The sequence below is a fragment of the Topomyia yanbarensis genome, chromosome 2 (assembly GCF_030247195.1).
Source record: "Topomyia yanbarensis strain Yona2022 chromosome 2, ASM3024719v1, whole genome shotgun sequence".
Classification (NCBI taxonomy): domain Eukaryota; kingdom Metazoa; phylum Arthropoda; class Insecta; order Diptera; family Culicidae; genus Topomyia; species Topomyia yanbarensis.
This window is the reverse complement of record NC_080671.1, coordinates 17643581-17661649: the sequence shown is the minus strand read 5'-3', so window position 1 is coordinate 17661649 and position 18069 is coordinate 17643581. Positions and strand designations below refer to the sequence as shown.

At 40.8% G+C, this 18069-nt stretch overlaps 1 protein-coding gene across 3 annotated transcripts in view; it reads left to right on the top strand.

Annotated features, from left to right (window-relative positions):
- Positions 1 to 13414, top strand: part of LOC131678608 (transcription factor hamlet) — a 290300-nt gene extending 276886 nt beyond the window's left edge. For all 3 annotated transcript variants that reach the window (XM_058958826.1, XM_058958825.1, XM_058958827.1), the window contains exons 8-9: positions 3799 to 4926; positions 11683 to 13414. In XM_058958826.1, coding sequence (XP_058814809.1) covers positions 3799 to 4926; positions 11683 to 12687 — 2133 coding nt within the window. In that variant the 3' untranslated portion in view covers positions 12688 to 13414. The remainder of the gene's footprint in view (positions 1 to 3798; positions 4927 to 11682) is intronic.
- Positions 13415 to 18069: the final 4655 nt, after the last annotated feature.

The window sequence follows — 18069 nt, the reverse complement described above, 5'->3', positions numbered from 1 at the left end:
ATACACATTGAACTCAGTCGGACTATATCTGGTCTTCTTTCAGATCAAAGATAATACGCTAAGTTTTCTAATGACTTCGAAAGAACGCAGCAATATTCAGTTGTGCCGAATATCTCGACGATTCTCCCAGATAAGCACAGAATTGTTATAGGCAAGCATGTTTACATACCCGCTCACAAAGTTGAGGTCAACGGTGTGGTTACCGATTCGAGTTTTTCATAGGTAAAGTTTCTGAAGCACACGGTTACCTGTTTCAAGGACATCTTGACAATTACACAGGACGGGGCAAAATTGTATGTTCCATCGTACTGGTGTCGGGTGACCTGATTTGCATGTTTACGTCTTGTTCAATAAGGTTTATTTGTCTGTTCGACTATTTGTACCGCGTGTCATTGTACTAAATGTAATAAAATGGACCATTGTCGCAATAAGGCTCGATGTGACAAGTGCACAGAGAATCATTCAAATGATTCATGCATTGGGAATGCTGAAAAGTGTGCCTATTGTGGGGAAAGTCCTCCAGATCCATTCCGGGACAGACGCTGTTTAGAGCCGCTTCTAACACGGAGAAAAGACACTCTTCGGTCAGCATACGACCAAAAATCTTATCGGGGTTGGTTACCCGATCTTCACTAAGCTTGCTAGTACCTCAGCTTGTACTGCGGAAAGCTAGGGATAGGAAAAGTTCGATTTCGGCGCAGCCTATTGGCATCCGAAATCTTTCCTCATTTTTCGATCAAGAAACAATTAAGATTTTAAGAACAAAGAAACAGACACAGTACAAAGTAATTTTCAAGCCGATTGTGCAACTCCAACAGAAACACGCCTAAGACTTGTTACGTCCCTTCAAATAACACAATGTACAGACACATATTATTTTCTAATACAGAAAAATCTTCACCCCATCCAAAATTACTCTATCGATTTAAATTACGGTGATCATTCGCATTATTCCGCTCACTTTGGATGGCAATTACTCGCCGTGTTCCGTTTCGCAACCATCATTGCCATTGGTTTCGCCTTTTCGCTGATCATATCAATTTCTGCGTCCACTCTGCTTGTACCCACCGAGCAGCAATTGCAACATCGCTCCACCCAAACCGGCACGCCGCCGTCATACACATCGGTAACTATACAATACACACGCGCGTCCACATAGAATTATGTCTTTACAATTATCAGATCAACAGTACCTCGATCGGCTTTCGGCGCTTGCGAATCCGAACCGGGGTTTTTTTCGTGTATGCTAGAAGGGCCGACCCGCGGGTTATTGATTGCTATCAAATTATACGGATTTGAGTCGAATGAACCACCCCCGCACGGATTGATCCCCAGAGCCAGTGGGTCCAGTTCACAATTGCTATTTATCAATTAAATTCAATTTGCTCTATTTGTTTATTGTGGTACAATTTTTTGCTGTCGTTCAGGTGATTTTCACCTCGTTTTTATACAACCGCCGCCCCAACCAACACGGCGGGCCCAGTAATTTTATTTACCTGCCTATTTGGTTTGGCCGTAGTATTTGCACGTAACAACCAATCGCTCCAGGTAGGCTCTGGAGCACCGACCGCGATGGGGTCAGAACGTGTGTCGCGAGTTGCTAATAATCAAGATTGACAGTTCGTGACGTGCTACATCGCGTTAGTGGGTGAATTTTTACATTTTGGAGATTACCAGGAGATTCTGCACCGGGGATCGAGTTTGAAACAGTTTCTGGATGCTGTTCTGAAGTTGATATTGATTGCTTAAGCTTTTCCACCAGTTTGATAATGACTATTGTTCAGCAGAAATATTAAAGTGAAAAATGCCTAATAAAAGTAAAATTCAAACTGTTTGACGTATCGTGGTTTGTCCTGATTGTAACTACATTGTTGTACCATTCAGTTTCAGGACACTCACTGCGTATCGAATTGGACTTTACCGATAGCTGGTGGCACTCTGCAGGGGAAATAAATCAATGTGATTAGCTTCGAAATGTCTAAAGTTAGTCGTAACATGTGTCGGGTGATTTTTTCTGGTTCTGTAATATTTTTCGAAACAGCGGATGTGTATCAAAGTGCCGCAACGGGCAAGAGGTAACTGTATTTCGCGAATGAACCTGACCAGCGGGTGGAGTTACGAAATCTCCGGTCGCCTAACAATCCAATCAGACGGTTTATCTTGACGGTTTCGCTTGTTGTTTGCTAGTCGCAGAGTCCGTGGCTGTCACATTCGATTTCTCGGACAGATCTGACAGCACATCGAGAGCAGGAGATAAATCTGGTGTGTTCAGGCTTCTGGAACGCTGGGTGCTGATCTGACCGCAGAGATTGTGATATGTCTTAATCAGTTTTTGCCCCGGTTACGCAAGCTGGATAATTAGAACGAGTCTGGCTTGTTAGAGAGTTTGTTGGCTCGGTTGGCAGTCTTTGGATAATGAACGCGGAAGCTGTGACCCTTTAATAAAACACTTCCAAAGACAATTGAATTGACCACGATTACGCTCGCAGGGAGCTGGTCGCGGCGATCGGTTCCCGGTCCTAGCGTCCTCCGTTTCGATTTTGCATACATTAATTTTCCCTCTCGACAGAGAGCAGATACATCGCTTGGTCTACACGATTTCCCTTAGAAGGAGGCCTCGGAGCGCTATCATTTCAATAGAATCGACTCAATTGACCACACCAAAAGCAAACGGAGCGATTGTGAAGCTGCTGCTCTCGGTAGCAGTTAGAAGGAAATCGATAATGAAAGCATGCCCCTGTAGGTTGTTGTGTCCACAGCAGAGTTTTTATATTATGAAGAAACCAACCATTCCATTCTTCTACGCCCTGGTCCAGACCGTTCGAATTCCCCCCACGAGGCTGAATCGAAATCATAAATTTATTCCAAATCATGTCCCCCTGTAGTCTCAAACAGGCCTTGTATCGGTAGGTGGTCAAAATCGGCAATCGTTCCTCCCACTTTAAGCTACCATATTTTATTGTTTTAGGCAATAAAGCATTTTCCCTCCCAACTTTATCATTGTCCTTTCGCTGCTGCGAGCTTCACAACAATCATTAATTATAATTAATGCGCAGCATAAGCAGACCTCACCTAGTTAGGCGAAATCTCCGAGGATCTAAATTGGAGTCTTGCAGCGCGAATGCAATGTGGAACTTTATGGGGTAACAGCAGCGGTGATTGTATAAGATCGCGCCGCGCCATCTGCCGTCGCGGAATGTCAAAACTGGATCAGCTCAATCACGTGCGCGCCCTCGTCTGCTCTCGGGTCACGCGCCTCCGAGAAGAAATCCTTCCCTTATTGGTAGGCTTCAATCACTCGGGCACCGAGTCTGGATGCGATCGTGCTAGCGCGCGCCCCCTCACCATCATCGATTACCTCATCTTTGTTTGCTTTTCCTTACCGGCGATTGCCGTCAATTTTCACTCTCATTATTCCACATCGATTTGGTTGGATTCCAGTTCCAGTGTTTGTTTATTCATTGATCTTCATTTTTCTGCCACGATTTGATCTCGCGTGCCACAAAGCGCTGAAAGGAGAACAGTCCCCAGTATTGCACCTATAGCGGTCTGCGCTGAGTTGAAGCCAATGGAATTGACAATTTTGTGAAACCTTTGTACATCATCTCAACTTTTCAAAATAATTATATTGAGCTCGTCGCACAAAGGCCTTTCAAATTGGCAGTTATCTGACGGAGTCGATCGGTATTTGCTTACCTTTTGTGTGCCATGACAGTGCAAGACCCTGTTTGGCTGAATGAAATATCAATTACAATGATCGCTTCTTTCTATCTTTTTTACCCTCTTCCCTTTCCGCAGGTCTTCACCGATCCATCGAACCTACAGCGACACATTCGTACCCATCACGTGGGTGCCCGCAGTCACGCCTGTCCCGAGTGCGGTAAAACCTTCGCGACCAGCTCCGGACTCAAGCAGCACACGCACATTCACTCCTCGGTCAAGCCGTTCCAGTGTGAGGTTTGCTTCAAAGCGTACACCCAGTTCTCGAACCTCTGCCGACACAAGCGAATGCATGCCGACTGTCGCATGCAGATCAAGTGTAACAAGTGCGGCCAAAGTTTCAGCACCGTAACGTCTCTCTCGAAGCATAAACGATTCTGTGATCCGACCACCGTCGGCGGAGGACCTCTGCATCCATCGGCGGCCGTGTCTCAACAGCAAACCGCTGGCGTTCCGAATCTACCGCACAACATGGCCACACCACCAAACCCGTTTCTCATGTTCTCCGGGAATCCATTCTTTCCTCCTGGCTTCCGGCCATATCCCGGCATGCCAGGTATCTTCCCCCCAAACCCAACACATGCCTCACAGTTCCCACTTTCCTTCTTTCCCAAACCAAATCCGACACCGATTGAAATGGATCGTAAAACTCCCTCTCCCCGCCATCTGAACCTAATGGAGCAGTACGGTCAGCAAACGATGAAAATCTCTCCACCGACAGCGGAGGAAGCCACCAACCATTTGAGACCTTCTCCGGCGCGACCCATCCCGGTAAATTTCAACTCCATCCCGTCGATGACATCAACACCGGTCCAGGCGGCTGCAGCAACCACCACAACCGCTCTGGCTGCATTTAACAACAATAACAATCACATCAAAACGGAAACGGTTTTCAACCGCAGTCGAGAGAATGGTTCACTCAACAGTAGCCTTACCTCGCGAGGTGCACCCTTATTGGAAGTCCACAGCTCGGAAGATGAGCTTCCACCGGCCGGCGGTTCGATTCGGGTGAAGGACTTCTCGATGTACTCGGCGATGGCTTCGATGGCTGCTGGCTCTGGGACGCGGCTAGAAATCAAACAGGAGCGAAAGCAGTCGATCGATGTGGTAAAGGAGGAAGACGACGACGCCGACGATGATAATGCTGGCGGCGATGAGGAGGAACAGGAGGAAAAGGATAGCGACTCGGACGGACCTCCGGCTAAGGTTAGTTGAGGGTTGATTTTTTTTTCGTTATATAATGCTAGTGTTAAATGTTTGGAGGAAGATTGTACAGGGGCAGTATGGATAGCCCGTTTCATTATTTTAGAACATAAGGGTCAGCTGTAAACTTTGACCATACAATTTGAATTGGAATTACCCTTTGAAAGAGTCGGTCGGTACATCAGCGTAAAAACCGAATTAAATTTATTAAGAGTATTTTTGGCAAACTTTTCAAGCGATGCATACAATAATATCAAACGGGTTCACCGAGGTATGGTATCTTACGGGTTTTTATTTACGATCGCTTAATACAACGTGCAAATTGCTACATGTTTAATTGGATTTAGTTTAGTCTGAAGTTCGATCTGAATATCTTTCGGACTTGTTTTTACATCTATTGGTTCTGATTTTTGAGCGATTGCACGTAGGAGTTTGCTTAATAGTAGCTCCGTGAGTTTTGAGTTTTATAGTCAAGTAGGAGGGAACAGGTCTTTCGACTCGCATCTTCATCACAAGAACACCACTCGTACTCAGGAAGAAGTTTCTTCAAATATCAGGTGTAGCATATTCTACTTATTCGTATTGCAATACGCATAACTCAGGACGGGTACGTGGGGATAGGTCATGTATCCTATAAAGTCATTTTCTATATACACGGGAATCTTAATTCCAACGTTGTCACTTTCAACCACGTGTTCTAAGATGTTCTGCAAAAGCGAAACGTTCAGTTTGGGTTAACGTGTTGAATGATATTAATACTACATTAGGGAGATGATGATACTGAAGATAAAGGACCTCCGTAAGGCTAAGCTCCCCTTTCACTTTCAGAAGGTACTTCACGAAAAGTCAGCTGTGTTGACCAAAATTTAAAGTCAGTAGGGTCGGAGCAGAGCTTTTTCCTCATGTTTACTCATGACGGCAAGAATAAATGTGTTTCCTTTTTTCTCTAGACAATGCACACTAGATCAAGATACTGAAAGTTGTCGTTCACTTGACTCGATTGTAGATCTGATTTGAACAGAAGTAGAAAGTGGACTGACAGAGTGTTGTAAACATTATTTCTACTGCGAGTTGGTTCGGAATGAGTGAGACTCTGAAGGTACACAATAGCGATTTCTTTTAGATGTGGCAAGATTTGTCCCTAATGTGGCACGTCAGAACGCGGACATGGGGTTCGCGGGTATGATAGCATTTTGCATGAAGTTTCACCAAAAACATTTTACTCATCCAAAACACTTCAAACGCGAAGCGTTCTTAGATAGTGTTTTATTAGACGACAATAATATCAAAGTTCACCTACATGATCACTTGTGTAGCACGAACGTAGCCATATAGGGGGACTCGGATGGCCCTCTCATCCTGATTTTTTTCTAGAAAAAGTTAAAAATTGTCGACCATAAAAATACAGCAAGTTTCAAACATGAAATTTGCATCTCGGGTTTCTCAACAAAATTGCGTATCATAGCTATGCCGGGAATGTTTAAAAAAAAGTTTTATCTTGAGTTGAAGTACTATTAAATTACTTTCATTAAATGTTGAGCAATCGTAAGGCCGACTTGTTATGACACTTTCAACCACATTTTTAATAAAATTACATTTTCAATCTCTTTTTGAGTATTACCAAAATACGAGCGTCTATGATCGCCTAAAATTTCTCGATATAGCGTTGTCCCGAATGTTGTTCCTCCAAATGTGTCCGTGGTCGGTCCCAGCTGCGATGAAGGGTGTACTAATTTTGCCATAGCCGCGGATCGCTTGCAGCACGTGGAGTTTTTGACGAATGTCGACCATTTCTTCTTTTGTACACTTGTTTGAATGGTCAGATGACGACGCTGTATTGCTGTTCAGGCTGTTTTCTGCTGTTTGGCCTTGGTGTCGGTCTCACCGTCCATCCCAATGCAAGATGGTTTCGTGAGGCACATCCTTCTTGTGCGAGTTTTGATTTTCGTGCTCTGTTTGCCACATCGGTTCGCTACTTTCCGTTTTTTATATACACTAAGGTTTTTTACACGGTTTTTTGCACTGTTTTTTCACACGGCTTTTTTGCACGGTTTTCGCAATTAACACGGTTTTTCGCAAAAAAATCTAAGTAATTTTAAAGACAAAAGATGATTTTTGGTAAAATTTTTTGGAAGAAATTTTGCAATGGCACGGTTTCTGTTTTTATTCCAAGACCTTTTGAAATTCATAGAATTTAGAAGATTTTTGGAAAAGTGGAAAAGCCGATCTTGAAGATTCCTTCTGGTCCACACTTCAACAATCTGTTCCATGTCTGAGGCCATTTTGAAAACTAATATGGCGACTTGCGGGTCGGTGGAATTCTCTAAAACGCCATCAATATGTGTATTTTTGGATCGGGATTGATGAGTGGACATCCAATATCGATGTTCAAGGCCATTTTGAAAATCAAGATGGCGACTTCCGGTGCAGCGGAATACTCTAAAACCCAATCAATATGGGTATTTTTGGAACGGGATTGACAAGTAGATGCTGAATATCGATGTCTAAGGCAACTTCAAAAACCAAGATGGCTATTTTGGTTCAGTAAAATTTTCAAATACCAAAACAATGTGAGAATTTTTGGAATAGCCTTGATGAATAGATACCGGATGTAAATTCCAGAAATCATGTTTTAATCCAAGATGGTGACTTCTAGTTTAGCGAACATTTCATTCATCTTAATAATACAGCGAAGAAAGCTATCGACGTCAGACCTCTGGAAACTGCATATTTGTCAATCAAATTCTACGTTGTCTGAGTTATACAGAATATCGCTAAGCCGATAGTCGCCATTTTGTATTTCAAAATGGCCTCAGACATTGATCTCTATCATGCGCTCATTAGGCTCGCTCTGAAAATATGCATAATGATTGGGCTGTAGAAAATTCCGTTAGACCAGAAGTCGCCATGTTGGAATTCCAAATGGCCCCAGACACCGACACTCGTCAAGCCCGTTGCAAAAATGTTCATATTAATGGGTTTCGCAAAGTTGCACTGAACCGGAAGTCACCATTTTGGCTTTCACAATGGCCTCGAACATCGATATTTGGCATCTACTCGTCAAACCTCTTCCAAAAATACCCATATTAATGGGGTTTTAAAGAATTCCAAATCGGATGTCGCCATCTTGATTTTCAAAATGGCTTCACACATCGATATCTGGCGTCTACTCGTCAAATCTGTTTTAGAAAAAACCTATATTATTATTATATCATATTTATTATATTAAATGGTCTCAAACATCGATATTTGGCGTCTATTCGTTAATATTGTTCCGAAATCAACCATATTGTTCAAGGGCGGGCCAAAAGGAAACCTCAAAATCCAACGTTTCCATTCTTTTAAAAAATTTCTAAGGGATTAGAATAAAAGCAGAAACCGTGCTACTTGCATACTCCGTCCAAAAAAACTTATCTCGCAAAGTTCTTTTTGCCTCGAAAAGAACTTAGAACATTTTTGATAAAACTCCGAAATCACCCCTTTTCCTAAAATCGTCTGTCTTTTGCATTGAATGTAACGCGGTTTTATTTTGCACGATTTTCGGAATTAACTCTTTTCTGCACAGTTTTCTACAATAACACGGTTTCCTACATTAACACAGTTTTTTACACGGATTTCGCAATTAACGTGGTTTTGGTTTGCACGGTTTTTTTACACGGTACATATCCTTCGTGTATATAGTTTAAAACTGCATGATTAAACAGCACGGAGACATCAATAGGCATTTATGGAGAGCAACTAATATGTTGGGACTAGTTGCATCTATATATTTCTCAAGAAATAACAGCCCTAAATAGAGTTCTATTGATTCAATAATAGTCATAAAGAGAGTTGTTGGATAGGTATCAACTAATTACAATCTTTTCAAGAGCGACTTTTTCATCTAATCCATTAGCTTATAACAAAAATAAATCCCTCTGCTCCATCCCGAAGGACCAAAGGAGTGACATTAACCTTCTTAGCAAAGTCACTCCCAACGTTTTATCCTAATCCCCTATACACTGAAACGGTCGGTACGGTTGTCCTCGTTTCTTCCTCATTCAAGTTTCAAAACGATTCGTTGGTTGAATTGTTCATTAAATGAATAATCCAATTGCCGTATAATATTGAAACATCTTCAAACCCAACTCTGCACAGTAGGCCTGACCGTTTTAATATTTGCGACATATTGTAATATGTTTCAAATATTAATGTTGACAAGAAAAACACTAAAGAATATCTGCAGTGTTTTCCAGGATGCTTTTCAATACTGGCTGTGTAAGGGTTAGAATAGAATAGAATAGAATAATCCATTAGATTATAACAAAAAATTCAAATCAGCTGCGGGAACTCGTCTAAAATGCCTTTGAAATATCTATTAACATTCTCGTAATCGTTAAAATTCAGTACTGAAAAGACGTCGGTTATAAACTAGAAAACAGTCGTGCTTTGATTTTTTTAGATCAAGTTTTTTGAATTTATATCAAAAATTGAAATTTAAAAAGGCGTCCAACTGGTGCTTTTTGACGCGATCCCAGAGCTCACAGCCCGTTCCATCCGTCGTTTTCTTTTGGCATCCATGCAACTGCTACACCACCGATGGCAACAACTCCCGGTGCACCAGTCTGACAGTCAAATAATGTAAATTTCCTCCAGCCTGTTTGCGTTTTGGTCGCACGATACTAGAGTTCCGACACAATCACCCAGCCACCCACCCAGGATCTGCCGTATGTCCTCTATTCAGCGCACCCCGTTAATGTTTAACCCTAAAGATCCAGGGTCCCTTTCCAGCGGTAAATTCAACCATGCCATTGTGACAATAAAGTTATCTCATGTCGCACTCATAAATCAGCGAATCGCTAGTATGACGGAGCACACTTGTCCGTTCATCGTTGGAAATACCCAGAGAATTACATTAATGCTGACTAAGCTAAGTCGGATGTAGCGCTCAAGCTACGAAGTTTGCAAATGTTCTCAAATTACACTCAACCGGAAGCTTACAATCGCTTTCTAACAAATGGTAGGAGTTTGGAATACAATTGCTTCTCATATATCTAACTGTTTAATTCCAACAAGTGATGAAAGGAGCGCTAATTTTACCACATCCACCAATCGCCTGCCAGATCAGAATTTTCTTGGCAAATTTTCACTCTTCTTTCAAACATACTGAAACGGTGAACTTAGATATTACGGGAAAAAGTCTAAACGTGAGGTTCGTCATAATCATCATAATGCAATATGATTTCATGCGTAACTGCTTATAAAATTTCCAGGCACGGCTTCCTGGTTTTAATATATTCTGTACCATTTTCACATGTAGTTTTCTGAACAAAACAGATTGATGACTGACACTTGGCATGCATTACAATGGAATCAATCTGTTCCCAGTTCTCTAACTCGGTCGCTAGTTTTTACTAGTTGAAGATGACCTCTTTTACTCGTCCAAATTTTACATTTATTAGTGTGCAAGCAAATGTTTTGGTTTTTAGTCTCCTATGCTGTGCTCATGAAATGTTTTGACAACTGGCTATCATTTCCCACCCTACTGCTTCTTGTGTATAGTTGATCTTTTTCCTGGTGTCCGGTATTAATCGTCATGAAATGCTATTGGGTAAGAGAAATCAATTTCAAGATGAATAATCTTCAAACCCCATAATTTTTTAACTAGCTACACAAACATTAATCAATATTGCAATAAATTTCAAATTAAGCATTGAACAATATAATAACATTACATATTAAAATTACGTATTGTAAACCAGGTAAATCTTCTAAACCTATTTTTAAAAACATCACTAGATGCAGAGAAATCATACAGATTAAACATTATGAAAATATTTGACGTCGTCCTTATAGTTTCATTCTGTCCATATTCGGCGCGCTCGAAATCGAGTCTCAAAAAATTCCGTGGTCTTGGGCATCTAAGCGGATCATTAGTATTCATTTGTGACAGAATATCTAAGGCATCTATTTGGCCAATCAGTAGTTTTGCTGGATCTGGGCATATTCCGTCTTTTGGCAAAAGTAGGAGCAGACGACTACGATCAATGTATTGTGGCAACTCCGTCGGGTTGCGCCGCGGCAAAGACCTTAAAGCAAAATGAAGGAATATTGCTTGCATTGCTTCATACAAATCACAGAAATTTTCTAGGGGTCGCTGCAGATCAACACAATCTACTATGGAGCGCACAATGAGAAACAATTAAAGTTCTTCGGCATATATAAGTATACATTCTGGTGGGATCACATAGGATACGTCATTGAAGAACAGCTAAATCAGCAAAGGTCTTAGATTGCTTCCTCGAGGCACATCCGACATCTTGATAAAACTGTATGATTCATTGCTTCCCAGTTTCACATATAGAGCACGATCTGTCATCTAGTGAAGCGCCCAATCGTTCAATCTTCGCCAGTAGGAGAGATTGGCCTACCCGGTCGAAAGCTACCTTGAAGTCCATATAACATCATTATCAGCTTCAGTCCGAAGTTTTTATCAGAATTTAGAATTTTAAAAGAATTAAACGGGTTTTACGAAGTTCGGTTTTTAATTTCAACCGTTCAATTCGACGTGCAACATTGATTGAACGGTAGATTATATAGATTTAAATTGATATTTACCCGTATTGATTGGATTTGGTTTATACTGAATAGTGACCTGAGAACTTGTCAGATTCGCTTCGAATTAAAGGCTACCTCGATTGAAAATTTTTCGAATATCTTTGATTTGGTTTTATTGTCTTGTCAGCAACAATAATCAAGTTTTATCTCCTTTCCTTCCAGCTCGCCAGAGTGGAACCAACGTCGGAACAGCCGCTCGATCTGAGCGTCACCAAGAAGCGAACCAACAGCACCCGCAGTCCAACGCCCATCGAGGTCACAACATTGACCCCAACACCACCAGTGCCGACTCCGGAACCGGCTCCGGCTAACTCTCCAAAGGCAGCAGCCAGTAGTTCACCGCACCAAATACCGGCACCAAGTCCATCGCCGTCGCTATCGCCTCGCCCCTCACCGTCACCTTCGTCACCGGGCACTCAGCCGATCTCCTATCCTCGCCCGATCTATCCGATGCTACTGGAGGCCATGTACCGTCCGGGGATTCCGAACTTTCAACGGCCGCCATTCAATTTTTTGGGGTCCCTCGGCCCGAACTTTGACCTACTGAAGCGAAGTGCTTCCTTTCCGCCGAAACCCTTTCACGAGGCCATAATGGCTGCCGGTGGGCTAACCGGTGGTGGCAAAGTCAAGGACCGCTACTCGTGCAAATTTTGTGGGAAAATCTTCCCGCGTTCGGCTAACCTAACCCGGCACCTGCGCACGCACACCGGTGAGCAGCCCTACAAATGTCGGTACTGTGAACGGTCATTTAGTATCTCTAGTAATTTGCAGCGTCATGTGCGTAACATTCACAACAAAGAACGCCCATTCAAGTGTCACCTGTGCGAACGCTGCTTCGGTCAGCAGACGAATCTCGATCGGCATCTGAAGAAGCACGATGCCGACGCGGCAGGGCTTGGCATTGGGCTGGGAGATTCGCCCTCGTCCAACGAGGCCGAACGGGAGGATGCGTACTTTGATGAGATTCGTTCATTTATGGGCAAAGTAACGTACGCGGGAGCGACCGGTTCGCATCATCACGCTGGTCACCTGTACACTCCGATCGATGTGACCAGTGTCGAGCCGGAACTGGAGGATGGATCCAGTGATGTGGAAAGCGATATTATCAATATTGTCTCGGATAAGGAACCGATGAACAACAACGAGACGATAGAAGTTTCAACATAAGGAAACGATTTGTTACTATACATACAAGGACAGACGCATGCGAGTTTGTGTGAGTGAGTGTAAATCGAGCTGTTGATTGGACCAAACCAAAAATCGATCATCATAAGCGGTCCTACTATTAATCTATTATTTGTACATATTCGAGGACCCGACATGCTGTAAACTATCCTAACCTAAGCTCACTATTAGCAAATTAATTCCGAAACAAGTGCATAGCTATTGAACAGGCTCACTGAATAGTAGTAGGCATAAGTTTACTTAAACAATAAAGTTAAGCTCAAGTTAGCGGTAAGAAACTATGTGTACAGATGCAACGCCCCTTAATTGTAGATCAAATATTTTTGGTGATATTGATATTGTTTTTATAATAAATTTTCATTAGTCAGTATGAAAGTTAAACTTTTGCAAACACACTTAAAAGAATTTAGTTGATACCAAAAAATGAAAAACAAAGATTGCACGGCTAGAGCACAGTTATTGGTAGAAGAATTTTATATGCGTTCTTTGTAACGAAATTTGATTTTACATTTTGTAACTTATTATGTATGGTTATCTGAGAGAGGACTAATATAAACACAATTTTTTGTATCTATCTAAGATAAACAAGTGGACATTTTGAGATAGTAAACAAACTCACTGCAAATTACGACTAAATATTATACCTATAAAACAAATTGTTAGTTAGTTCTAACCACAGCAAAACCTTACTTTAAGCGCAATTTTTCAATCATACAAAAATAAATCAATTTCAATGACGAAACTTGTTCAACTTTATTCGAGGTGATGCAACAAAGAAAAGACCAATGAAAATCAACAGAAAACTTGTCACTATTCAAAACTGATGAATGTTTTCTCTGTTTATTTCGTAATTCGACAGTTATCAGAGCAAATTTGTCCCAGTACCTATTTAGAGCAGCACCATGGCCATATAATAACCAACGCCCTCTTGGCTTGTGGGTTTTCTCCCGCAATCAACCAGACACCGACCGGGAGGCGAACAGTAATCCCTTTTGAAACGTTCCAGGTTCGGTCACTTCACAAATTATCAGAAAATTAATAATAAATTGCATGAATCGAAAGTAAATCGATTATTACCGTCCGGTTGATCGGTGTATTTTTCCCCTCCCGATCTCCCCCCCTTCGGTACAAATGACTCGTCACATAAGGGCGGGTTTGCTGGTCCGGTATGTGAGTTGGAAACACGAATGAATAAGATCGACTCGGGGAGATTTGGTACGTTGGGTGGTTGGTTGGTTGGTAGTCGAGTTCAAAACAAATTACCTGCCTACGAGGTGAGGTTGGTGAAAAACAAGTAAGTTGATACAACGGTTACAGTTATAACACCGCATAAAAAGCAGTATCAGGTCGGAACTGGGGAAAGAAAATCATATTGAGAACTGCTGCTGTTCGTGTCGAGGAGGGTACATTGTGTATTTGTAGGAATGATATGGATCCAATAAAGAAAGGAAAGCTACGTATTTTATGATAAGAATACAGGGTGGCTGGTATATAGTGTTAGGGTTAGAGCTGGTAACCCTGTATATTTGACAAACAGTCACGTCAAATGTGAGCACGGATGATAGCTTATTATTTTGTTGACAATCCACCAAAAGTATTGACACTTCGGAAACAGGTCCGTAGCCAGGATTTTGTTTCGGAAGGGGCTTAAAACTTGTTGCATAAATGTGTTAATTCTGATGACTTGAGATAGTCACTGGAAACTGAATATAATTTTTAAAAGTTCTTAGTGGAAACGTTTCGAAAACTAATGCTGATTTCGTTTTTAGAACCGAGTCGCTCTAGGTTCGCTCTGAGCTGTCACTTTTATATGGATTTTGTAAATATTAGAGCGAACCTAGGGCGACTTTGATCTAAAACCGAAATCAGCATAAGGCAATAGACAATATGTTAGCTGATACAAGTAAGGCTATAGTAAATCGACGAATTATTGCTTTTGAATTTAATTTTTATCGTTAATTTACAAGTAACAATTTTCACTGTTGGAATTTGCAGACGTCGTCCGGTGGGTATCCCTATCATGCAACTTGGAGCCACAGAATTGAAGCTGTCCAGCGCAGATTCATACGTTATGCGTTACGCTAATTGCCTTGGAACGATCAACTGAACCTGTAACCATGCGAAGACCGTTGTCCATTACTAGGACTTCAGACTATTAGAAGATCGTAGACGCACATCGAAAGCTACCTTCGTGTCTAAGCTTCTGAATACGATGTGCCCGATCTCCTATCACAATTTAACGATTACAATAACAGCGCAACATCTTCGATTTCATCATTAGTTCTACACTGTTTCGTAACCGTTTGTTGCTACTCTAGGTCATTTCTTCTTAGTTTAGTTTATTAATACTCAGTTGGACTTCAATTATTTAAATACGAATACAAAATACAAGAGAATATCGAAATCGCTACAAATCTTCTGATCAGGCAGGCGCTATGTAGATACGGAGAAACGATTCAACTTCCATTTTACCGAAGACTGCATATCAAGAAGACTGGCAACTCTGTCTAGGATCTGGAGACAGTAACAGCAACGCCACTTGCGGGTAAATGTAGTACTTCTCATAGTGATACACGTACACATATACACTTTTACATTAGGCTTCCTACCTTCCTCTAATAGAGGCGCTATAACATATGTCGCATCTAGTTTTTATGGGGGAAGGAAAGAGATACCAGTCTTCTTGAAATGTAGTCTTCGATTTTATTCAAATTTAGAGCATTTTCAATTTAAATGATAATACATTAAAGATTATTTTCGGCAACATTATCAGACAAGTAAGAACAACTAATTATTCATCTATTTAAGTATACAGATTTTTTCACAGGTCCTATTTTATTATGAAATTGATAGTTTTATATCAGATTGGCTGATTCTTCTAGTTAATTCATCTACTAGATCCTTGAAACTATGGCAAAAGGCAGAGCAGTAATTTTTCTTCTTAACATGTAAAATATGTCTAGTCTAGTCTAGTCTACACATACACAGCCAATACATGTAGGGATCCTGGAAAATTGCAGACGTTCGTCCATTTTTCTTGTCATTATTAACGTTTGTGGCACACATTTAATATGACACAAGCATTAAAGCGGCCAGGCCAACTGTGCAGCGTACAAAATAAAGATGATTCAAAATTATACGGAAATCAAATTATTCATTCAATGAATAATTTAATCAACGGATTATTTTGAACCTTGAATAAGGAAGAAACGTGGACAACCGTACACAACCGTTTCAATTTGATGGGCGTTTGATAAATCGTTGGGAGTGACTTTGCTAAGAGGGTTAATGTCACTCCTTTGGTCCTAGGTTCCTGGGATGGGATAGGACAGAAATATTTAGTCCTGCCCTGGCTAATGAGCCAGGGTTATAGCGCCCTTACTCGCTCTCTGAAACAATAGAGAAAATTGGCGAAATCGATTAATTAGTAGTAATATAATAAAAAAAAACGAATAAAAATACAAACCAACAGACAACTCACCATCGACAAGAATCCATACAGGACTTCTATGTCCTAATAGACAGCACAGGATCATGAAAACAGAAACCATCCGCGTTCGTTGAGCGTTGACGGAAAACACAAATAACTGTGCCGTATATTTCACAATAGGTCAAAGCGATACTAAAGAATGAATTGTGATGTTTCATGCATTGAAAAACAACTTAATCTATGCCTCGTTTTTTTAAATACAAGAACCAGTTCAAAGATGTTCAAACAAGCTATTACGGTACAATTGCCCGAGTCTTGTCTGGTGAAGCCATATGGCATCACACCCAGAGAATAGGTTAAATCTTACAACAAAACCTAATTATGTGGGGGGTTGAACTAAAAAAACTAGAGCGTCTTCTTCCATTTATCACAAGGCAGCCATTTATGAAGCGGAACATACGCGAAAATAACTGGCAAAATTTGACTGTCTGCCAGTCGGTTACTGAGAAGATGAAATTGATCTGAATTACACAAAAATAATACAGAAGTATCTTAGGAAAAATACTCATCTGCTTTCTGCTTCACTTTGTCCACTGATTTGAACATCTTCAGCAGATTTATTCCCAGTTCACTATTTTAGTTTATTTCCACTGCACAACGTAGCTAGTCAAATGCACTTATATTTTAGGAATTCAAACATTAGGATTCACTGCGAGTTTTGCCATTCTCGTTGATTTTTGGAATTTATCCCAATATGATCCAATTATGACAGCGAAAAACTTTCACCTCCATCGCCGACAGTTGCTGCGATCCAATTTCCTAGCTACACATATCGCTTCATAACATGTAAAATGTGTGCAAAAAACTACTGATTTCTCTACAAAGCGTCAATAAGAACTTTAGCTCTATTGACTTACAATCTTGCAAAACCATTGGGACTAGATAAGATTACCTAGATTAAGCAAATATTATATTTGAGCATACGATGGTTATATGTTTAATTTCGGAATTTATGAATACAATACAAAAGATATGTTTCGATGAATTAATCTACCAAACTAGCTGGAATTTTATCTACTTATGAACTGTGTAACATTGATGACCCCTATTTGGTGTTTTACGACTGTCTTTGTTCTAGGGAAATATTTACGGCTCTACAGTCAGAATAAGATTGAACATAACGTTTTATAACGTCCAAACGTTTCGACCGTTGTTTTCGGTCTTCATCATTTTATTATTCAAAATAATTTTTAAATATGCGTATTAAAGTGTAAACTCACTATTTGTATTGTTCTTGTCGGTCGCTTTTTCTATTGTCGGTGGTAATATCTTGCAATTTATTAGCTAAGGGAATATTCTGATTGTAAACTATATTCTTAAAAAGAATGGATTGTCGTTTACCGATGAAAAATTGAAGTGCTTTTGGTTCATCTGTTTGAATAATTAGTTCACTTGAGTATCACAACTATTGGGCACAACGAGAAAATATGAATTCTTGAGCGTTTTTTCAAAACGTCATATCTGCAATGAGTTACTCTCTTTGTTTACTTTCTCTTTCGATTTTTACGGCGTCACTATAACACTTTTCACTTATTTTACAGTACAGATCAAAAGACGGTGGTTTTAACTAGCATATTATGCAAAGAGTTGAGGGATAAAAGATAAAAATGACCGAATTATTAACAGAAGGGAAAGTAAACAAAGAGAGTAACTCATTGCAGATATGACGTTTTGAAAAAACGCTCAAGAATTGGGTTTTATTCTGTGGCTTACGATAGGGAAAAAGTATATAGAGTGTGGAGAGTGAGAGCTGTGATCTCTTGAAGAGAGGATTTGAGATGATCGATGCCCTGCCTGTTTTATGAGTGACCTGGGCTGAGTTGTGTTGGCAAAGAGCGGGGTGGTGGGACGTTTGATGGGGCTCGTTTTTCCCA